Source organism: Pelodiscus sinensis, chromosome 17 (genome assembly GCF_052426305.1).
Source record: "Pelodiscus sinensis isolate ZL-2025 chromosome 17, ASM5242630v1, whole genome shotgun sequence".
Lineage (NCBI taxonomy): Eukaryota > Metazoa > Chordata > Testudines > Trionychidae > Pelodiscus > Pelodiscus sinensis.
The window spans coordinates 21071232-21095583 of NC_143068.1; the positions used below are offsets into that span (position 1 = coordinate 21071232).

General features: G+C 45.8%; 1 protein-coding gene across 6 annotated transcripts in view; it reads left to right on the top strand.

Moving 5' to 3' along the window:
- The window catches only part of RIPOR3 (RIPOR family member 3), a 79035-nt gene that overhangs the window by 11883 nt on the left and 42800 nt on the right, over positions 1-24352 (top strand). For 3 of the 6 annotated variants that reach the window (XM_089769683.1, XM_075901202.2, XM_075901204.2), the window contains exons 2-3: positions 14752-14880; positions 19562-19708. In XM_089769683.1, the coding sequence (XP_089625809.1) occupies positions 14780-14880; positions 19562-19708 (248 nt within the window). In that variant the 5' untranslated portion in view covers positions 14752-14779. Of the gene's footprint in view, positions 1-13979; positions 14368-14751; positions 14881-17767; positions 18446-19561; positions 19709-24352 lie in introns of those variants that run through there. The other 3 variants (XM_075901203.2, XM_075901206.2, XM_014576695.4) reach the window with 3 other exon arrangements.

The following is a 24352-nucleotide window of genomic DNA, read 5'->3' on the forward strand; positions in this document are numbered from 1 at the left end:
AGTTTATTAGGACTTTTTAAAAGAACAATGATAGTTTATGAAGTCTGTTACCATTTCTTTGCTTCTTAAAGGGAATCTGTGGAGGAAATTGTGCCCTATATGTCTTCTGTTTGATATATAAAGACATCCCAACAAGATTTTTTAAATAAAGTTTTATTTTCATATTTTTTTATATCCTTGGAAGTATCAGGCACATAACATCTGATCTTTTTCGTTTTAATTAGAGGATTCCTTGGAGGATCAGAGAATTAGTGTGGGGAACTTTCTCAGCGCTTAACTGAATATGCAAAGAGTATTGAATCTGTCACAAAGAGATCTTTTTTCCCAACTGCGAGTCAGATGTTTGAGTGAAATAGATATTTAAAAGATTGGCCCCTTACAACTGCTCTGATTTTAATCCTTTGGAGCCTGTGATATCAATTCAGAAATAATAGAACAGACAAGACTTGAATTTCTAGTTAAAAATAAACAGCAGAATAAAAATATATTAAAAACAAATCTATCCCGTCTCTTTACTTCAAAAAGAAACAAAGAGGCACGTTTTTATATAACTTTTTAATTGACCACTGGCCAAACCCAATCCTACCCCATGCATCTTGATAGATAGTATTCTTTTAGTAGCTGCTTCCCAAGTCATCATGCTTTAAGATCTTGTTACGTGTATTACCTTTAAGTTGTAACTCATTGTATTTCGTTTTGTGTGGATTGTTTGCAATTAAGCATTCTTTCAAGTGGGCTTTGTTTAACTACATCCATCACAAAGATAAGCACTGAGCTAAGAAGAAAAAGGGTCTGAGCCAACCAAGGTTTATTTTCATTATTAACCACTTATATTGGGTAGCTCCTAGATGTTCCAATCCAGAACTGTTCGACTCTGCTCTCCACCCATTTTTCTTCTGCCCCACCCTTTTCAATGACTTGGTTTTGCAAAGCTGAATATTTCTGCAGGACAATGTAGTGCTACATTGTCCTGCATTTTGCTTCAACTACCCCAGACTAACACGGCTACATTTCTATCACTATTCTGAATATTTCTTTTGCTGTTGTTATGTTCTCATGGAGCAGGCAGTATTTCTTGTCAAAGACCCTGTTTGTAGTATTAGCAAACAGGTCAATAAGAAATGTATAAAGACAAATGCTGAATGGATTTTAGGTAGGCACTAAACTATGAATCTTAGGGGAAATGGTGATGCATCCTTTCTATAGAAGCCCATAACAAATGCATTTTTCCAATGCACAAGCCAAATTATGATTACAGAAATCTTCCACTGAAATTATGGCAAAACTCCCACGCTATGTCTACACTGGCGGGTTGTTGCGCCAGAAGTATGCAAATGAGGCTAAGCGTGGAATATCGCCAAGCCTCATTTGCATACCTAATGAGCCACCATTTTGCGGAAGAGGCTCTTGCGCCAGAAGGAGCTGTCTACGCTGCCCCTTCTTGCGCAAGAAAAACCCTCTTGCGTAATGCCGTTATTCCTGAAAATAATCAGCGTAATGGCATTGCGCAAGAGGGTTTATCTTGCGCAAGAAGGGGTAGTGTAGACAGCTCCTTCTAGCGCAAGAGCCTCTTCTGCAAAAATGGCAGCTCATTAGGTATGCAAATGAGGCTTGGCGATATTCCACGCTTAGCCTCATTTGCATACTTCTGGCACAACAACCCGCCAGTGTAGACATAGCCCCAGTGACTTTGATGGAAGCAAGATTGGGAAGAGTGGTAGTGATCCTGGAAACCTTATCTGTTGCTGTATTAGCAGCATAAAATACTTTATATTTAAGACTCAACTGATTCACAGCAGTAGTTTAAAGAATTTTATATCTGGCCAGATTTCTCCAGTCAGAGTTTTAGTTGCATCTAACCCTAGAAGATGTGCTTTAAAAAATAGGCATAAGAGTCTTAGTTTTGCCTATTAAATGCAATCCAGATGCAGGCCCAGATCCTCACCTGGTATAAATCAGTGTAGCTCAGGGGTGGGCAAAAGGGTCTCTGTGGGTGGATCTGGCCTGCCAATCTGGTTGATTCCACCCGTGGAGGCCCTGCCGCTCCCCTGCCCCCAGGCCAATCAAGGCCTAAGGACCAGGGAGTGTGTGGCACGTAGAGTCAACCCTGGTGGCTGACTGTAAGTGCCGTGCGCCCGAGGGCAGGGAGCGAGAGACTTCGCACACTCCCCCGCCCCCAGGCTCTGATTGGCCTGGAGGTGGGCGGAGTGTGCAAAGTTTCCTCCCATCCTGCAAGGAGCGAGGCGCTTCTAAGGGAAGGAGACTTGGCCTGATTGGCCTGGGGGTGGGTGGAGTGAGTGAAGTCTCCGACAGCCAGGGCAGGGACACCTTGAGGGAAATGCCAACTGTTTAGAACAGCTGGAGGTTCTATCTGGGGGGAAAAGCGGGGGCAAAGACTTCATGCGCTCCCCCACTCCCAGAGCAATCAGGGTCTCTGAGCAGGGAAAACATAGAAGTGTCCTGTCCCTGTGCCTCCTACCTCAGGCTCCTCCCCTTCCAGGGTGGCACAGTGCCACTTTAAAAATTTCTGAAGTGGCTCCCAGTCAAAAATTATTTCCCACCCCTGGTGCAGCTCCATTGATTTCAATAAAGCTGTTAGTTTATACCCGTGGTCCCCAACATGGTGCCCGCGGGCACCATGGCGCCCGCGAGGGCATTTGCATGCTCCCGCCAGGTGCTCGGGGGGGAGGGGGTGAAGCAGCGGCCCTGGGTGCACGGCACTTGCGGGGGGGCGGTAGCGGCGGCCCCGGGCGCGCGGCTATGGGGGGGCCCCGGGCGCGTGGCTATGGGGGGGCCCCCCGGCCCCGGGCATGCGGCTATGGGGGGGGCGCCCCCGGGCGCGCAAGTGTCCCCACCCCCTGGCACCCGGCGGGCGAACGGCCACGCCCCCTGGCGCCCGACAACCTCAAAAGGTTGGGGACCACTGGTTTATACTATCTGGGGATCAGGCTTACTGAACTGATGTTCCCCATACAAGACCAAGCCTTGCTTCCCTTATTTACAGGGAATACTTCAATGGGATACATGTGATCTAGGACTCAAAGGGACAGATCATTGAAGTCAATAGAACTATAACAGTTTGCATAAAATGGAGAGGCTTCCCTTAGTCTGGAAGCACTATACTTGTGCAACTCTCAAAATCTGGACAGAACTTTTACCGAGTCTGGTGTGTTTTTCCCAAACTTCTGACTCATTAGTTCAGCATAGAAGGGGGTAAAACATCTGTTTTTAAGCAGAGCTGTGTGGTTAGTGGTTGGTTATTTTTTTTTCCAAAATCTTTTAATCTGGCCATTTAAGACAAATGTTTTATAAGCACTGGATTGGGGCATTTGCAAAATTCATCCTATTAAAATCCAAACCAAATAAAACCAGGGAGTAACAGCAGAAGAGATTATGAGCTCCAAATGGCAGAAGCGTGTATACCAAGATTAGATAGGAGCAGTACATTGGTGTGATAGAAATGAAAGGACAAAACCCACAACACACTTTTGTATTGACAGAGATCCTTATTGTCCCCAATAAGGAAGGTACCATAGCTGAGGAATCTTTGTGTGACATCAGAGACAACAAGTTATGCAGAACATAGTGGCACAGATTTGTACTGCAACCGCAATTATAAGACCTCTCCACCCTGACTTAATTAGAAATTGTAACTTTTTTTAAGTCTTGTTTCTTTGTTTTAACAGATAGTGGGCCAGATTTGTCCCAGGCAAAATTTCCAAAAGTTTGTAATGATTTGGGGCAATGTTCCTTCTAATCCAGGGTTTCCCAACTTGTGGGACGGAACCCAAATACGGGGTGCCATTACATTTCAAAAGGGTCGCCAGGTGTCTCCCCAGGTAGCTCTTAAGGAGCCATTCACACATTTTTTGAATTGTCTTTGGTCACCAACTCTTCCTGAATTGTCAAAATGGGTCCCCATCTGGAAAAGGTTGGGAACTGCTGCTCTAATCTTTTTCACCCATGTACAGATCCATGGGTGGAATAAATTTGCATGTGCGCTTAGGCATGTGCAAATGAACACAACAGAAACACAAAACCTAGTTGTGGGTGCTCTGCCAGTCAATTGGGCGGCATTTTAATTTCTCCTAAGCAACCGCACAAGTGCATTTGGGGGGACCCTTAACTTCTGGGTATCCAACTTGAGATGCCTTAAATGGACCTCACTTGCAAAGCTGGCTTTTCAGTACTTGCTCAGAACCAAGCCCCTTGAAGTTGGTTACCCAAAATCAAATCACTTGTCACTTGTGAAAAAGTTGACCTCTTTTGTGTAACTCCATCATCATTCAGCAGTTCACTGGATTGTGCCCTAAGGAAATAATTTAGCTTTAGCTGTTGACAAAGAGAAATGACGGAGTAATTCCATTCTCCGTGACCTGATATTTTGTGTTCATTTCCATTCCCCTCTCTGCCATTTGCTGTTGGACACAAACTTTGTTTTATTAGACTCATTATTTTCTAGGGAGCAAGAGTGGCTGCTTCTTATATTGCCAGAAATTGGTCCCAGTAGAAATTCCCATACACTGAGTTTCACAGAGCTGGCCTCTTAGAGATATTTGAAGGCATCGTCTGCTGTCAGACATCAAACTTCATTACTACTTAGCCATACCCACCCACCCACTTTGGCTGCAGTGTGCACGGGCGTGTATGTAGGTGTCCAAGGTATCTTCCATCAATGTGGTTTCCAGCAGGAGCTAAAAGGAAGTGGAGCGTCTCAGCCCTGATACCCCAAGGCTTTCATAGTAGAGTTACAGGGGAAGTTTAGCTGAATTAGTAGCAGGCTGCTGCAATCTCTGGGACCAGCCACTAAAGGGAGACATAATTGCATGCAGTTAGCATCTGCATTACATGTGTACATGCAGGCACTCAGGGGTGGGGGCACGGGAGGAGAAGTATTACAGGAGAACTGTTTGATGGAAATATTCAGGGTTTCCCATTTGACACAAGGGAAGCGTATCTGTAGCACTGGCTGTAGAATTTGGAGCATCAGGGCAAGGCAGACTTTCCTTATCAGAACCAGAGAGTTTGTTGCTTGTAAATAGTTCACTTTCTCAACACCATCTGCTTATTTTCTCAGTAGAATTTTTTTTAAAGTATTCATTAGACTCCAGCAAGCTGCAGTCTCAGATTCTGCCAAACCCGAATGAGCAAGGAGTCAGACTAGCGTGTGGAGCCTGTTGAATTCCAGAATCCCTGGTTGAGCCTTTACATTTTGTCTTCAAGCCTGCAATTGAAACCAGAGGAACAAGCAATGGGATCTGAGCTCATAAATCAGCTGATAATGGATGGACTGTTCCTAGCTTTTCCCTGAGGAAGAAAGCAGGTCTCCAGGGAGGCAGTCTCCCAGCGACACCTCCGTGCCATGGGCAGAGCTCTGGCACAGGCAGCCTTGAAGCCAGCTCAGATGCTGTAGGAAGCAACTCCATGTGTACATGAATGAGTGCGCCACATAAGCATGCCACATCCTGGGGAGAGAACTAGATGGTGGAGGGCTTGTGGTTCAGTCCAAACCAGTTCTCTGTTATTACCATCGTATTCCCAAAGCATCTTAGAAATAGTAGTGGGATTTACCGCCTTCCCTAATTCCAGCATACAGTCTGGCTGGAAGAAGCAGAAGCTTTATAGCTGGCAGGTACCCTGTAATATCTCTTTTCTACTTCAGCCATCTAATATCCATCCACTAGTGGGGCAGGGCGGCTGTGAAGACTCAAAGCAAACCTCTCTACCCCACTCCTGAAAAATAATTTCCAGAACATTGTTTGAATATGGGTCAAATTCTGCTGTCAGGGAATGCATTGTAAATCTGGAGTAATTTCACTGGTTCTGGATTCACACCAGTGTCACACGCAGCAGAAATTTGGCTTGTGTGCGTAGTCTTAAGCCAATTAGAAATGCAATGGCATTTTGAATAGAGTGTTTGAAAAGTGGGTCACATTGTATTTAGGAGGTGGGACCTGAGTTCATAGTTGTGCTTCTTCCCTGCAGCAGCTGGTTACTTCACAGATGGCAGAGGCAGCTCAGGGCCAGATGTTTGAAGAGGCTGGTTGTGATGCTAAGAACTGGTGCAGGGCAAACACAAATCTTGAATTTGATTCTCAGAAGCTGTGTAGGTCCCATCTACTGTGGCCTCTGAGTAGGTTTTTGAAAATAGCCAATGAGGATGGGCTAAACGAGGGCTACTTAACGCGCGGCCTGCAGCCCATTTGTTTGCGGCTCGTGGTGCAGTTTGGATTTACACAGGGCTCAACACACGGCCCGCGGGTGGGATCCTTTGAATATGTCCTCCACTGGAAACATGCTCCACAATGGCAAGTCAATATAGTGGTCTTCTGTTGATATGAGTTTTAGTCGTTAAATTCCTGGGCTGTCATTGCTCATTAAAAGTGCTGTCATATGGGTAAATATTGCATTTTATTCATATCAGCAGAACTGACTTAAATGGGGCCTGTGTGTTGTGTAGTCTTGCCTTAATCTTTGTATTCATGCCCGTCAGTGTGAAAGAAGCTATTTGCATGTATATGCCACCACACTTAAGTTGTGGCCCTCGGCATGTGCTGTGAGTATCATGCTGGCCTCCAGGGCTTCCAAAGTTGAGTAGCCCTGGGCTAAACTGTTCTTAAATATGACCACAGGGAGCTGGGGGCCGGGGACCATTTCTAGGGGCACAGGGGTGGCTTCATGAGCCACGGGGGCGGCTTCACAAGCCGCACTTTAAGGGGGAAGAACTAAAGAACCAGATATCTGTGGATGTATGAAAATATGCAGGGTTCTAGATACAAAATGTGCATCCACGTCCCTATCGCAAAATCCACGGATGCATATACATATGGATATAAAGAAGATATCTATGAATCTGGAGGGCTCTAGCTATTGATGTATGATAGCTTCAGAACTCAGCCCTTAGTTATTTCGAAGGTATATAAAAAGCAGCAAACTAAACAAAGAATTAAGGCTCCATTTTACATACAACATAGTGTTAAATCCACTGGGAAAGTATACACTCTAAGTACACACAGTCTCTGCTCTCAGGCATTCTTTACCAAGACCACTGACCTCCGTAGTAATGTCTCTTTCACTAGATAGTTTACTGGATAAACATTCCAAATTTATGATGAAAAAACGTAACTTTTCAACTTTCCTTTTAGATTATTACCCAACCGTGGCAATAATATTCTTCATGTCAGAACTAAAGAACCTTTCTCTAATTATTTTACTAGATCTGGAAAAGCCATTTTAAGTCCTGGAGTGGGAACATCTTTTTAATCTTTTCTCATAGGGCCATTTTCACACAGCATTATGTATGCTGCATATGTATCACCTGACAAGCGGAACTGAATTTGGGACCTCTGGAGCTTAGTGAAAGAGCCTCTACTATAGGAGCTGAAAGCCAAGTGCCTATTAGCTAAGGCTATAGAGCAGACTCATTATTCTTTCAGTATGTGGTCCCTGTGCCTCTAGATGGGACAGTGTCTCCCACCCAGAAGGTGTGTGGATACATATACAAATGGATTCCCTTTCCTCAAATGAATACTGACTCCTGGAAACTTACAGAAATAAGGAATTATAGGACAAGTGCAGAAAGGTCACATGCCATTCAGTCTTAATCCAGAAGGTCCAATTGTGAGACATCTTGGTACCGAAGCTTGTTGACTTGGTCTGGCAAGCAAAGCATGAACCCAGGTTTCCAGGGAAAGTGGAGATAAGCCATCTATCCAGACTTCCACAAAGAGGTTGTAAAATGTACAATTTTTAAGGATTGTTTTTGGTTTTTAATCAAAGATTGATACAATCCTACTGGGTTCAAAAGCATTCAGTGCTACAGCCAATAGGAGCAGAGTTAGCCCAAGACTGGGGAGCTTTGGAAAACCCTGAACCTAATCCACTCAGAGTTTTGCATTGTGCCTCTAACATGTTGAGGATTCAATTCTGCTTCTTCCTCTCTACACCTTCTCAACTAGCAGAAGGGGTGGCCAACCTGCTGCTTGCGAGCCGCATGCATGGTGATCAGGTGACCAGTGGGGGTGCTAAGGCAGCTTCCTACCTCTCCTGGCTGGCATCGTAGACTGTGCTGCATCCCAGAAGTGTCTAGGTGTGTGGGGGGAGCACACAGGGCTCTGCGCACTGGGCCTGCTCTGAGCACTAGCTTCGCACTGCCATTGGCTGAGAACCTGCTGCTGGCTGCTTCTGGGGTGCAGCATGGTCTGTGGTGCCAGGAGAGGTGTGAAACCTGCTTTAGCATCCCCGCTGCACCGCTGACTGGGAGCCACTCGAGGTAAGCCCCTCCTGCCCCCCCCTCAAAGCCAGAGCCCCCTCCTCCACTCCAAAGCTCTCATGCTCAGCCTCACTTGAGTTAAATTACGTTGTGTCACGGCCACTGTTCCCACTAGATTTTCCATCCATGAGCGGAGTGAGTTTTGTCTTTTGTGCCAACAATGAGGTCAGGTGCGCTTGTTTGGATGTGTGCCGCTGTGGCACTGCTCCCCAAGAGACTCACCCAGGTAGTGTTCCCACCACCATGTGGCCCCAGCCACCAGAGCAGCCCTGCCCCCTCACCACGTGGCTCTACACAGCCCCACATGGCTCAGCCACTGGAGCAGCTCCAATGCCTCCACTACGCAGCCCTGGCTGCCTGAGCAGCCCTGCCCCCCTTCCCACCACGGGGATTCGACCACCAGAGCAGTCCTGGCCCCCCAGCACATGGCCTTACTTGCTGGAGCAGCCCTGGCCCCCTCACCATGAGGTTCCGGCCACCCGAGCAGCCCCCACACCAGGTGGATCCAGCTGTGGCCCCAACTGGGGCTGCTGTAGCGGCTGCTTGCTGCCATGCAACCCACAGCTCCAGCCCTGGAGAAGGGCTGAAGCTAGGTCCAGGGACACATGGTGGCTGCCCTGCTGCTCCTGGGGCAGAGCAGCTGCTCGTCACGCAGCCCTGACCCAGAACAGCTGAACTGGCACTGCACGGCTCTGCTGAGGAGGTGGGAACACTGGTCATGGGCATCAACAATTTTCTTCAACTGGATCATGAGAAAACATGTGAAAACAATTGTATTACATCATTGTATCATGAGCTTTCGTGGGTACAACCCCATTTCTTCAGACAAATGGAGAATTAAAAGTGTATTGCCATCTACATTGGCCAAACTGGACAGTCTCTATGGGAAAGAATTAATGGACACAAATCAGATATCTGAAAATGCAACACACAGAAACCTGTTGGAGAACACTTCAACTTTCCCCAGGCACTCATTAATGGATCCAAAGTCACCGTGTAGTTTCAAGCCAATTCCACAAGCCAAATACAAAGGGAAGGGTTGGAACTTAACTTCATTTACAAGTTTGATTCCTATCATAGAGGTATGAATAAAGACATTGGATGGCTAGCACGCTACCTTCCACAGCCTAATGACTTAACCAATTAAAAAGTGGGTTCTTAGACTAGGTGCAAATTGTTCTTATCAACTTCTTATAACTTGAACACTCTAATTCACTTTTCCCCCCTTTCTTCTCCCCCCTCCTTACCCTTATTTATTCTTGGATCTGGACTTTTAATACTCCTGTCATCTGAAGAAGTGGGTTGTATACACGAAAGTTCATGATACCATCTACATGTTTTGTTAGTCTTTAAGGTGCTGCTAGACTTTTTGTTGAGCTTAAGTTTTTCCAGTTACAGACTAACTTGGCTCCCCGTCTGAAGCTTTACAACGTTGTGGAAGGTTGACACAGAATGCTCTCAGTCTACTCCTATTTGGGATTTGAGATGATGTTCAGACTTAAGACCTGATATTCATTTTTACCTCAACCTGACCTTAATATTTGTTGAGAGAATTCTGTAATTTTAGATAGCTGATCTCACATTTTGCTACATGCAGTGAACTCTGAATGCGAACATTTACTAACTGTATGGAGCCATCTGATATGTTGGTGTAAGCAGTACTAATATAGCAGAACTCAAGTACAGTTATTTGTAGACATACAGTAAATGGAAGCAGGTGTGTTTCTTTTAATTAACAAAAAAGGGATGTTTTACTGTTTTACACAGGCCCTAAAGCTTTACTCTACCGATAGCATAATGAGTACAAGTAAATTTCTTGGAGCCATTTAAAAAGCCATAACTACTAGTTTAAAAGGACAAAACATCAGCAGAAATATTTTGCAAGTAGTCAATGAGTCATATTTTCCTCATAAAATTGTTGAAACTATTGTGCCCAGAAACACAACCAAGTATGTAACTAATATTGGGAAAGTTTAGGCATCAACACAAACAGAAACCAGATTTTTATTTGCAGGGGATGAAGATAGTTTGGCTTCAGCAATATATTAATACTAACAGTTACTGAGTACTGAATCAGAGGGGTAGCCGTGTTAGTCTGAATCTGCAAAAGTGACGAGGAGTCCTGTGGCACCTTATAGACTAACAGGTTTATTGGAGCATAAGCTTTTGTGGGCAAAGTCCCGCTTCATCAGATGCAACCAGAGTACTGCAGTCAACCTGAGCTGAATTTTAGTACCTATTGCTGAATCTTTGGCCCCTTGAAATTTGAGTATATGAGAAAAATGCAGCAAAATGTTAAAGTGACTTTGGGGCATTGCCGGTTTTAAAAACTGGGACAAATTAGCTTATTCCTTTAAATAAGAAAATAATTTTATTTTGAGGGAATTAGAATCTCAGTCCAGCAAATCAGACACTTAACATTTGACTGAGTTTATCTTTGACAGTTTGGGAGTATTGCTTAAGCCCCACCAAAATGTGGATAAATTGGTTATATCTACACTATGCAGCTTTTAGCGACAAGACTGTGTTGACACAGCCCTGACACTAAAAGTCGGCACGTGTGAACGATGTTGTGTCGACAAAATACTTCTATCCTTCTAGCCCCCACAAGCAGCTTTTATTTTGTTGGCAGGTGAGCGCTTCTGCCCACAAAGCAGCGTTCATACTTGCCCTTGTTCCGGTGCGGGGGAGTTAAGCACCCGTGAATGACAAAAGTTTTGTTGCTCAGTTGCAACGGTAGACACAGACTTCTTAGATTCTCAGTCCCTATCCTCTTTCCTCGTGGCCCAACTCTTCTATTGGCCTTAGATGTAGTCCCCTAACAATTCCATCACCTAGCAGCAGTCTCCTTGAATTTGGTCTCCTGCCTGGTATTTTACATGTGCTGGGCCCCAGTCAGCTACTGTCATCACATCTTATGATTTTGGGGACTTCTGCGACTGGGGAACCTCTCTTCCCCCCATTCTGAGAGTCTGAGCCACCCAGAAGAGATGACCAGGTTAGTAAATGTCTGAGATTGATTTCAGCTATGTTTTGCTGGGGGCCTTTATCTGAGCTATTTCTAACCTGCAGGAAGAGCTGGTTTGAGATGTGGCCAAGTGCTTTTTATTTTGTTTCCAAGAACAGTTGTTGCGCTGCTCAGCGCTTTTACTACTGGCTTGCAAAACTCTGTGAGCCTCTCCCTAGGGAATGGTGCTTATAAATCCCCCCCTGCTAAAAAGATGCTACCATGAGTTCTACTTAAGGGCTTGTAGTCAGAAGTGTGAATTGAGCTATGCGGTCCCTGGGTCACCACCAAAAATATGTAAACATTTTTTGAACCAGGACATGATTTGACTTTATCAACCGTTATTTCAAAGTAAAAAAGATATACCCACACTCTTAATGATGTTTTCTCTGAGGTTATTTCAGTTCCCCTTCATTCTGATGAGAAAAGCTTCTGTTTGTTTGCAAATCCTGCCAGTGAATTTCTTTGAAACCTAACCCTAAATGTTGTAACTAAACTTTAAAGTTACTGCATACTCAGTGCAGCTGAGACTAGAACCCATGTGGGTTTTAAAAATGCCTGACAGTGTTTCTTTAAGTTCAGGGCTGAGCATAACAGTCACAAGGTCTGATTCTCCTTTCTCTTAAGCCCACTTTACACCAGTGCAACTCCTTGGAGTTCAGACATGTCACCTGATTTACATCAGTGTAAATAAGAAGAGAATCAGGCCCACTTTTTTAAAGAGTAGTTTAGATATAGTATCAAGTGTGATTTTTGGGATCTGTATGTTTCACATTTCTTAACCCTTCACATTTAGGACTCAGACCTGTAAGTCCTTCCTGCAGGAGGCCTCTGACAATCTTCCAACACCCACTCCCCCACAAATCTGAGTCCTCTTGTCTGTGATTTATTACCCCTTCCTTTGAAGCCTGTGAAACTTTCTTTAAGAGCTCTTCAGTGTCCATTACCAGCCTGACTTGAGGAGTAGATAAATAATGTACGGTTCTCCTCTACCCACTGTACGACTCTCAACCCCTGGGAGCAGAAGTCTGAACCCAGAACTCCAGACGAGCTTTATGGGTTATGCAGGCAGGCAATAATCACAAGGCCATTCCTGTTGTTTCTTTCTCTAATGACTTTTTAGGCAATGACATTTTTCAGTAAGTTCCCTTTGGTATATATGGTCATGCCCAGGGCTCGACAAATAATACAATCTACTCACCCCGTGGCAAGTAGATTGTAACCCGGAAGAGCTGGGTTCGGGTGATCTGCGCATGCACAGATCACTGGACAGCGCAGCTGGCGAGCAGGGCTCGCTGCGGTTCGGCAAGCCCTGGTCACGTCAATTTTCTTCCACAATTTAATCTGAGGAAGTGGGTCTGGCCCACGAAAGCTCAACACCTAGTAAACCCTCTTGTTAGTCTTTAAAGTGCTGCATAGTCCTGTCTTTTGTTTCAGCAAGACCAGACTAACACGGGTACATCTCTATTACTATTCACAGAGTTGTGAGCTTCTGTAAACTGCAGGCAAGGATGAAGCTATAAGGCAACTTTAAACATGGCAGACGGCCACCAGGTGCCCACTCTGATAAGTTTGAGACACCCACTCAAAGGCCCCATGTTGTCTGATTACAGTCTGATTGGGGGCACACCTACAGGTGCCAAATGGGGACTTCACTAGGAGTTGGATGAGACCCAATGAGTTCTTGTGGAGTTCAATGCACTGAGAGAAAAGATACTCTGCACTATCCTCGCCCTTTTGCCTTGAGTGATTGTTGCAAAGTAGATGTTATTTGGCCCCCTTGCCTGACTGTCGGATCTTGTTCTAACACCTTTGATCTGCTTGCTGTTGGTTTATTCGTGGACTGCTCAGAGCCTAGACAAGCCAGTGGAACATGCTGGGACCTAGAAGTCAAGTAGCACAGGCAACAGTTAACTGAAAAGCTGCAGGTCAAACGGTCACTTCTCATTCAAGTCCAAATGATCAGGTGGAAAAATAGATATGGGCATGGTAATGTGAACTATTTATATCGTTACCATTGCTACAGTGTCTATGGAGAGGCATTATACACGGAAGGCCCTCAGCTTAGCCTAGAATTCAGGGAACACATTCAAAATCTCTCACCCTCCTGAGAAGCGCAAGTGCTCTATATAGGAGGATAAATATCCTCCTCATCCATTGGGAAACTGAGGCAGAAGAAAGTTAAGTACCATGCCTGCATTTGCACAGCAAGTCACCTGTAGAACCAAGAACAGAACCATGCTTTCTGGTTGCTAAGACTACTGTGTTATTAATTGAAGACATCTGCTGATTCAGACCAGAGGCAAGATTCAGACCAGAGGCACATGAAACTCCAGAGATCTAGGCTGTGGAACTCATTCCACAGTGCAAGGCACATACCTCTCCCCACTGATGGAATAATCTGGCCACAATTCCATGAGGGCGTCCTTGTGGCGTTCTCCTCTCCCCTGGATCTTTCTGGCCCATGCTCTGGCTCTCACACTTTACTCAGGCAAAAATCACCCCCACAACCTCAATGTGAAATTTGCCTGAGTACAGACAGAGTAAGAATAGAGGGAAGATGTCAAGGTTTGGCCCTCTTCTTGGCCTCGTTTTAAAAAAAAAAAAGATTGCAAAGCTGCTAGATATGGTGTTTACATTACACCAGCCTGTGGGGGGGCAGGAGGGGAATTCTTCTGTATATTAACTGCCTGGGATGATTTCCTACAGCTGTTTTGTGAATGTGTCTGTTACTTGTATTACAGCATGAATTCTAGACACATACGGTGGAGAACACAATTCTCCAGGAAACAGAAGAGTATGACTGATGGGAAACAGAAGTGAGGGGATCCTAGGGAAATTAAACTTGCCAGAAGAAGAGAATGAGCCTCTTTTACTGATGGAAGAGATTCTCTCATGGGTTTAAGGACCACAAACAAGGGCTCCAATCCTGCCATTAGATCCAGGCTGAGGAGTGTGTGTGCACATGTAATCCGTGTGATGCCTCATTGACTTCTGTGGGGCTCTATGGATGCAGACTCTGTTTCCATGTCCCCAATTGCAGGACTGGGGCCCGAGAACTGTTCTGGTATTCAAGACTGACTTGGATGTACGTGGTTTGCATCAATCTCCTCTTTCAACAGTAGGGTTGTTGCAAATTGTAGGAAGTACTACATGAGGTACTGGAAGCCCTCTAGCTCCACTGGCTTCTGTAGCAGTTGGGGGTGCCTGGCCTTTTATAGGATGAGGTCTAAAAGTTTGCAAAAGAGATCAGCAAATACCTGAGGGCGTGAGCGTGTTTCAGATGACTCTGTTGTTTATTAATTCTGTTGTGTGTGAGAGACAATGTGTTCAGCAGACAGCTCTTTTCTTCTCGCCACTTGAATGCCTGCTATATTGCTCAGTGGTTTCTCCTCCCTGCAGCGCAGCCAGCCCTGGCTCAACCTGAACTGCCAAGCCAGTTTTGACTCATCTGTTTTTCTGTTTATTTCAGGAGACGACCGACTTCCTGACCGGTAATCATGTCGGTGAAATTGACATTTGTCTCTCCCAGTGATGGGGGTGGAATCAGCAGGAGCTGCTCCTTTGCTGGATTCAGCACGGTTCAAAGCAGAAAGTTAGCGTAAGTAGAATAAAAAGGGAAAATAAACACGTGCACCCTGAGCAGCCCGATATGGGACACAGTCAGCACTTCTTGCCAACCTAAATCCTCCCTGCGTAAGGGGTGCCTTACTTTTTTTGTCCTAAATGGGCAAGTACTGTTGTGCACTGAGCCTATGTCTACACTGCAGTTCTTTTTTGGAAAAAGGTACGCAAACTGCGAACCACAAATTGCATACCTTTTTCTGATTCTTTTTTCGAAGAGGCTTTTCCGACATTTGTCCTGTCTACATGGGGCCAAATGTGGGAAACTCTCATCTTTCGGAAGAGCCCTTATTCCTCATAAAATGAGGAATGCAGGGCTTCCGAAAGAATGCACCCGCAGACATGTTCCCTGGACACAGCAGAGTTATCCCGGAAAAACTCTGTAGTGTAGACATAGTCCGATGCACAGCTGCTGCACTATGCTCTGGAGAGGGCTGTACTTCAGTGGTGGATTAAGCCACCCCTGCTTATCATTGTCTATTGGTTATAGTCTGCAAACTGCTTTAGGATGGAAGATATGTCTAAAGTACTAGTGGTTGTTATCATGTCATCCCATCTTTGTGCTGCGTTTCTGCAGTGTCAAAAGCAGGTCAGACTGAACGGATCATCCTTCCAGTCTGGCAGGAAGAGCACAGCTGGGTCCCCTTAAAATGGGTCTGGTGCGTTGAGGGCTAAATTATACTTGCCAAGAAATACCTGCAAAATCTATTTTGCAAACTTGCCACTAGATACTGATTTAAAGGCTGGGCAGGGGAATTCAAAGGGATCTGCTCACTTCTGGCACAAGGAGATGCATGTTTGGATGGGATCCCAAAGAGAGCTCTCAGTGCTGCAAGCATCAGTGTTAGAGGGAAGAACCCCTTCCAGTGAAGTTTCGTGTCTGTACTGAAGCACCACCCTCTCCCAGCAGCATGGCAGTGACTTAACATGCTTGTGCCTGTGCTATCTCTCAGAGGAGACGTAAGGAGTCAGGAATTTTTTTTACAATAATTAAAAATGGCCTGGTACTTTTCACTAAAACCGGGCTGTTAGTTTTAGTTCCTGGTTAAAATCTAACAGAGGTAATTACATTCAGCCCACCTAAATTCTTCCTGAAGTTATTATTTATATCAAATGGCATCTAGAACCTCAGATGAGATCAGGATGCCAATATAATAGGGACAGGGAAGGTCTCTTGCAGCTGAAATTGACTAAACAGACAAAGGATTTAGTCAACAGGGAGAGGCACAGAGAGATTAGCAGGGTGGGGAACCTCAGGCTGGGAGGCCTTGCCTGGGTCTGGCTCCCAAGGCTCAGGGCTCTCCCCCAGCACTGGGGAGCCTGCACTGGTGCTCCAGCCCCCCGCCACACCACCGTGGGACTAGAACACACAAAATCTACTAGCTTGGTCCTCCCTCTGCTCTGGTATGCAAGGGGAATGCAAGGAGAGTCTTTCTCCTTTCAGGAAGCGACAGTCAGGGGCTATGTCAATGAGAGGGTTTTTTTTGTTTGCATCTCTCTTGTGTGTAGCCCCTGACTGATTTTTCTGTGGGTCAGAGGCTCCCGACCCAAAAAAGGTTCCCCACCCTTGGATTAAGGGAACTGTCCAATGTCACACAGCACTTCAGTGGCACACCGAGGACCAGGGACAGCCTGTGACTATAGGCGGACTCAGCCGCTGCCTAGGGCGCCTGATGATGACGTCACGGGGCGCCCAATGATCACGTCAGTCCATTGTCGGCCCTGCAGGCGGGGGCGCCGATCGCAAGTTCCGCCTGGGGCACCAGCTGCCGCAGCCAGCCTCAGGCCACTCCTGATGAGGACTAGAAGCCAGGTCTTTCAGTGGCAGGGCCCTATCAGCAGTGTGGGCCAGTAATTTTCCTTAGTGCTTGTTCTAAATTGTATAACATTGTTAAACAGTGTTAAACAGCTGTCACTTCCACCCCAGAGTGGTTTGTGTTCCTGTGGTGAATTGAGTGATTCGTATGTAATCTGTGAAATGTTTTTAGGCTAATAATGCCAGAAAAATACCAAAGTGAACTGATTTGAATCATACAGAAGTGCTGAAAAATACATCACTAGAAGTATTCCACTTCTTAAAACAAATCTTGAGAGTATCCACTTGTATCTCAGCAAAGCACTTGGCACTTTTTATATAGTACTTTGTATTTTCAAAGCCCCAACAAACTAATTAACCTTGTCACCAACTACAGCATTTACAACATTTTGAGTTGAAATTAAGAACCTGACACAGAATTGGTGATCTAAATTGGAATTCTTTGCACCTGAACTGATGAAATTTGTTATGGAACCTGAATAATAATAGTCGTAGCACGAGTCAGATGTGTAAAGTCACTCTGACAACTAACCTCTCAAGAAAAAACACAGGTAGTAAATTATATCAATGGATTTGAGCTTGACGTACATAGTGGGAGTTCTTACAGGAAAGGAATCTAGCAGGAAAAGAGTTGAACAGCTGTTTCTATAACCAAATCACCTCCAGCAGGCTAAGAAAGCTCCAAATAAGCAAGTTTAGATTTCCCCTAAGATTACTCTGTTACTTTCAGCTGTAAAGCATTTCTAAACAATCAGCCTTTATGCATTTTTTTTCCTATTTGCAAAATCTTCATTGCCTCTTAACTGTTTAGAATGAGGAAATTTTTGCTCAAGGATGAGAATTCAGACATTTAGGAAAGTATTTTGAGATGATGCTAAGTTTTAAGAACAAGATACCTCTGGTGTTTCACCTGGAAGTCTTTCCCCAGCATTGCGAACCTATTTGCTGGTTGACTTTCCTTTCATAACCTCTTTCACTAGTGCTTTAAAATAACATAGTAGGAGCTCACTGGGGTTTTATATGGATTTTATCCAAGGGGTGGCAAACAAACAAGTTCCTCAGGCATGCTCCTTTCTGAGCACACAGTGACCATACAATTCATTTCTACGGCAACTTCCATCTGAAGCTCTCAAAATGTTTCAAACATGTTAATTAATGTAGCCTTCCAACACTCAGCAAGGGAGATAAGTATTGTTATGCCCAGCTGTAAAATGGGGAAATTGAGACACAGAAAGCACAGCTCCTCCAAATTGTGTTTAGGCATCAGATTCCCTTTGAGGATCCGGACCAGAGACATTAAAGGAGCTATGTAAGTCTGTGACATAACTAAATCCAACTCCCAAGTAGCCAGGGCTTTGCTCACTAGTCCCTCCTTTCATGCACATACTTAACAATGGCCCACTGTGTAATTCATGGGCCATCTCTAGAATTCAGATTTTGTGATTTCTCCATATGTGTCCAATCCAGAATTTACTCAGCACTCAAGAACCTCATCTGAACCCAATGATACAATCTCAATAGATGTCAAGAGTGGAGACGTTCCCTGGATTGATTTTCTCAAATAAAGAAGGAAGTAAAAAGCAAATAGAAGGGGGGGAATTAATCAAACCAGCTACAAATAATTAGGGTTTATGGGCCTACAGAGATGGAAGCAAAACAACGAGGAATCTTTCAACAGGAGATAAGCATCAGTAGTGGTTTCAAAGTGTTTCCTTACTCATCATAGGTATATGACTAAAGACTAGAAATATTATTGTTCTTCCTATTTGCACAACAGGCCCATTTTGTAATGTCTGTTGACAGGATTTCTGAGCTAAGTAGGATTTGATTTTTAGTTGCTATAAAAAAGATGTAATGTGTCTGTCCTAGAAAGCTAGCTGGGGTTAGACAAAGAGCTTGATTAAGGAAAAACTAGTTTGTAAATTGGGCCTGGTAGGCTTCAGAAATAAAATGAGTGAATATTTAAATGGGTGATGACAACAGCCAAGCAGTAGCTATTTCTGAAGTTCTTTTAATAATGTATATTTGTTAAACTACTTAAAAGTACATTAACAGATCAGTTCTGGACTATTATCATGTATGTGATACTTAAGTGTGTACATAAAGCATTTAATCATAGTGTTTCAGTGGATACCTTTAATTGATGAGTGGACCTTTAGTGAAATTGAAGAACACAGCAGTGCCTGAGATCAGATCCTGACTAGCTTCTTTTTCTGATCTTGAGCTACCCAGCAATGCTCTGCCTCACTTCCTCCATTTTTCAGACAGGTTTAATAACAATCAGCTCTTAGTTCTACAAATCTACCTTGTTTGAGTAGCCCTTGGTTCAACAGTGCTACTTGAATTAATGTGTTCTCAGGATCAGGACATAAGCTATCTTGTAAGCAGATCACAAAGGATGAAATACTTATTGCTTGAGTGGCAGTCTGTGAATCAGTTCATTAAAAGGTTCACCAAAATAATGGGAAATTGCGTGTGGGCTCACACATAATTAAGAACAGAAGAGACACACCTAATTCATAGAGGTTTCCCTTGAAGCCAAGAAATTCAAAGTTAATGCTTCTAACCTGATCTTCTTTTGGGCCTCTCATCCCAATGAACTAGTAGCTTGACTTTGACACGTTAAAGACAAACACTGAACCACATTCTGTTATGGATCTAATAAAGGTCTTGATCCTGCTTCTATTACTTGCTTTACTCCCTTTGTTGTCAAGGTGAGTGCTCCATGAAGTAAAAGTTGTCAGGAACAGCTCTGCAACCAGCATTGTAGTAGTTATATGTGTGAAACTTCCTTTCAGCTCTGAAGTGGTGCTGTGGATTTTTTTTCCCTCCTACCCTACAGAAAGTCTCTCAGCAGGAATTCGGTGAGGTCCAAAATGTCAGTGAAATCCTCCAAAATGTACCCCTCCCTGCAGAGAGGGGCTGTCATCTGGGATCCAAAACCACAGCAGGTGAAGAAAATTTTTGAAGCTTTGAAGAAAGGACTTAAGTAAGGACTTTTCAAGTATTAACTTTGTTGGAATTTGTCTTCTTTAGTGTCTTTGTTACTGCTAAAAACTTTGTTCCTTATATTCTGTCTTAATGGCCCAATACTGCACCTCTTCTAATCCCTGGCTGAGCCCCTATTGTCTACATCAAATCCAGAATTGGGCTGTTACCATGCACACTACCTAGTGGCAAACAAATGTATTTGTGACTGAATCCTCCCTCACTCCAAGGATTTTATCCTGCTCCTATTAATGGTAATAGTTAAACTCTCTGCGATATCTATGGGTCTAGCAGGGAGTTCCAGGTGCTTCATTGTCTACTTAGCAAAGGCTAGGTAAATGAAACCATCATAACTTTCCTATGGCTTTATAATTCCTCTTAGTGCTGCTAACCTGTGGGAATTATGCTGGTCCACAGCTCCTTCCAATACCACATTGGCATCTCCAGGATTTTATTACCATGGGATTTTAAGATAAGAATATCATGAGATTATCATGCAGTAATAATGGCCAGAGACAGACAGAAGTGGAGGACCTTTGTTGCTGCCCTATATGCCAGTGGGCATGAAGGGCAATGATGATCATGCAATTATTTGCCATATGCATAAACATCTCGATTTATTCATTTGTCTTGCTTAGTCAAGATGCACTTGGTTTCCCTTAAGGACTGTAATGTCTTAATCTTTAAAAAGTTATGCCAATGTCTAGTTGATGAAATTGAATTAAGAAAAATTCTAAACCTAGAAGAAGATAGATTTGACTCTGATATTTTATTAGGGTTTGGGGAGACTAAACTGTCAGATGGATTAGAATTATGGTACCAATTCTGTGAGGAACATTGCGCCATCGGACTCCTGCAAACTCCTTGCAGAAGTGAGTAACTAATTGAAGCTGTCTACAGAAAACAGCTGTAGCCAATAATTTAAAGGGCAAATTTTAAGCAGATTCAAACTAAATCCATTTGTTCTTTTTGGAATGTGTTTTGTTTTAAGATACTAAGAGCAACTAGCCCTTAAGTCTAATGACCCTGCTGTGTGCCTCCCCATAAACAGAGCCTCTTAAATGCTGCTAAAACCTAGAATGATTTAAAAAAAAAATAGCTTTGGCCTATCAGCAAGTGTGGAGAGCAGAAAATTGAAGGCTGGAGTCACTTTCTGTGCATTAATGGAAATGTGTTCGTAATAGTTAGAAAATAAAATGCACCCAAAAAGTAATTTTGAAAAAGTGCAGGCTGCTTAGTATAAACACATCAAGCTGTTCAGGTTCTGTGTCTTGCAAAGCAGCCTTTTCCAGAAGGTGATTGTCTACAGCTCTTTAAATACAAAAGGGGAAAATGCTATGTAATCCACTCAAGTCTGTTCTGAATTAAAATGAAGTTGGAAGAGGATCAATTCAGGGTAGTTGCAGAAGTTCTATCTTCCGGGAGCTGCCTTGGGCCTATTGAAGCCAATAACTGCTGAGTGCTCAACACTTTGCAGGATAAGGACCCTGCTTTTTAACTGAGAAAAGCAAGGGTAGTATCAGGAAGTAGCCCGTGGCTGCTCTGGGACAGCCAAGGAGGCATTCAGTTAGCTGCCTGCTGCTCAGCGGTGCTGAGTACCCACTGCTCCTATTGACTTTGGCTGGGGCAGCAGATTCTCAGCACCTCTGAAAAATCAGACTTGAAGGGCTGACGTGTTCAGTGTTTCAATCCTTTGGCTTTGGGAGCTAGAGCTGGCTAATGAGCTGCTCAGTTCTTAGCTCTGCAGCTCCTCCCTCCCTCCCCAAATGGCAGCTTCTGCTCTAGCCACAAGGGTACAAGGACCATGGAGCTCTGGAATGTCGCCTTCCCTACCCCAGTGCTCCTTTAGGATGCTGAGTAGGAGGCCAGCGTGGCCCAAAGTCATTTCCACCCTCTGAGGAGAGAGAGAGGGGCTGGGAGATGGCTCCCTGTCTCACTTCTTGCTTCCTCGTGGGGGGTGGCCAAGCAAAGGGGAGGTGGGAGAGAGAGTGAGGGGTGGGGGCAGGACCAGGTGTGAGCTCCTGTGAACGGATTAAGTATCAGAGGGGCAGCCACGTTAGTCTGGATCTGCAAAAGCAACAAGGAATCCCGCGGCACCTTATAGACTAACAGATGTATCGGAGCATAAGCTTTTGTGGGTAAAGACCCACTTCGTCAGATGCATGTTGTGGAACTATCCAGAGGCAGGCATAAATATGCAGGCCAGAATCAGGCTAGAGATAATGAGGTTAATTCAGTCAGGGAGGATGGGGCCCACTTCTAGCAGCTGATCTGGAGGTGCGAATACCAAGGAGAAGCTGCTTTTGTAGTTAGCGAGCCATTCACAATCTTTGTTTAATCCTGAGCTGATGGTGTCAAACTTGCAGTTTTGCTTTGAAATCTGGTCTTGAAGTTTTTTTTTTTGCTGCAGGATGGCTACCTTTAGATCTGCTACTGTGTGTCCAGGGAGACTGAAGTGTTCTCTTACCAGTTTTTGTATATTGCCATTCCTAATATCTGATTTGTGTCCATTTATTCTTTTATGTAGGGACTGTCCAGTTTTGCCGATGTATATAGCAGAGGGGCATTGTTGGCACATGATGGTGTATATTACATTGGTAGATGTGCAGGTGAATGAACCAGTGATGGTGCGGCTGATCTGGTTAGGTCCTGTGATTGTGTTGCTGGTGCAGATATGTGGGCAGAGTTGGCACTGAGGTTTGTTGCATGGATTGGTTCCTGAGTTAGTTACTATGGTGCAGTGTATAGTTGCTGGTGAGAATATGCTTCAGGTTGGCGAACTGTCTGTGGGCGAGGACTGTGGGTGATGGGGATGAGGGGACCAGTTTCTAACCCATGTGAAGGGATTGTGGCTCATGCAAGTAAAAAGTTGTTTGGAGGGTGTAACGCGGGAGCCCGTCCTGCTTCCCGCCGTGACTCTGTTCGCCCCCCTTCTGACGTCCCTCTCACCGCTTGTGCTCCTCCGCTCCCCTCCTCCTCGTGCTGCGTGCCTCTCCTCCAGTGCCCTGTGCCTCCTTCCTCCTCTGTTCCCCTCTCCTCTCCTCCTCTGCTCTTTCTCCCGCCTCCGCTCTCTCCTCCTTGTCCGCTCCTTCCTCCTTCACTCGCTCTCCGTCTCCCTCCTCTCCTCCTCGCTCCTCCGTGCTTTCCCCCTTTCCTTCTGCTCCTTCCCCCTTTTGAATTCCCCGCCGGCGTCCGGCCCGGGCGACGCAACGCGCCACGTCACCAGGCTCCGCCCCCGCCGTGCGCGTGTGCCCGGTGACGTCAGCCGTCACCCCGCCGAGGCTCCGCCCCTGCCCCACGTTGCCGTCCGGACGCAGCCCCGCCTCCGCCGCGCCGCCCGCTATCCGGGCCGCGGCCAGGGAACAGGCCTCGCAGTGCCGCCGCGCTCCCTGGGTGGCGCCCAGGAGGGACAGCGCGACCGCGGGCTGAGTGCGGGGCGGGCCGCCGGACGGGGTGTGGGGGCGGCGCGCCCCGTCACACACCTCCCCCTCCAGGTTCGCCTGCTCCTCCCCTCGTGTCTCTGGGATCTCCTCGGGTATTCTGGAGAAAAAGTCTGCGTTCCCGTGGTCTTTCCCCGCCCGGTGGCTCACTTTAAACCGGTAGGGCTGCAGCGCCAGGTACCACCTCTGGATGCGGGGGTTGGCGTCTTTCATAGCCTGGAGCCACCGGAGGGGTGCGTGGTCGGTCACCACCGTGAACGTACTGCCTAGGAGATAATATCGTAACATGTCAACAGCCCACTTAACCGCCAAAGCCTCTTTCTCTATCGTTGAATACTGCTGCTCCCGCGGGAGTAGCTTGCGGCTCACATATACTATAGGATGTTCTTCCTCTCCTTCCCCCTGGGACAATACCGCACCGAGCCCGCGCTCGGAGGCGTCCGTCTGCAAAATGAATGGGCGGGAAAAATCGGGCTGCGCCAGTACGGGGGCTCGAGTTAGCCTCTGCTTTAGAGTCTCAAAGGCCTGGGCGCACTCGGGGTCCCACCGCACCCTCTTAGGGGCCGCGTTCCTGGTTAGGTCCGTCAATGGGGCCGCCACGGACGCGAAGTCGGGCACAAAACGTCTATAATAACTGGCGAGCCCCAAAAACTGCCGGACCTGGCGCTTCGTGCTCGGGGGGGGATAATTTCGTAATGCCTCCATCTTCCCGATTTGGGGTCGTATCTGTCCTCCCCCCACCGTGTACCCCAAGTACGACACCTCCCGCTGGCCAAACTGACACTTCGCGGGGTTAGCGGTGAGCCCGGCCTCCTGAAGGGAGGATAATACTGCCTCTATTTGCCGAAGGTGCTCGGCCCAAGTTGCGCTGAAGATGACTATATCGTCGATATAGGCCGCTGCGTATGCCCCGTGCGGCCGGAGCACTTGGTCCATTAGCCTCTGGAACGTGGCAGCGGCGCCATGGAGGCCGAAGGGCATCCGTTTAAATTGGTATAGGCCGAACGGCGTGGAGAATGCGGTTTTCTCGCGGGCCTCCTCCGTCAGTGGGATTTGCCAGTACCCTTTCGATAGGTCGATAGTGGACAAGTATCGGGCATTCCCCAGCCGCTCCAGCAACTCATCTATCCTCGGCATTGGGTAGGCATCGAACACAGACACCGCGTTGACCTTTCTGAAATCGATGCAGAATCGGGTGGTGCCAT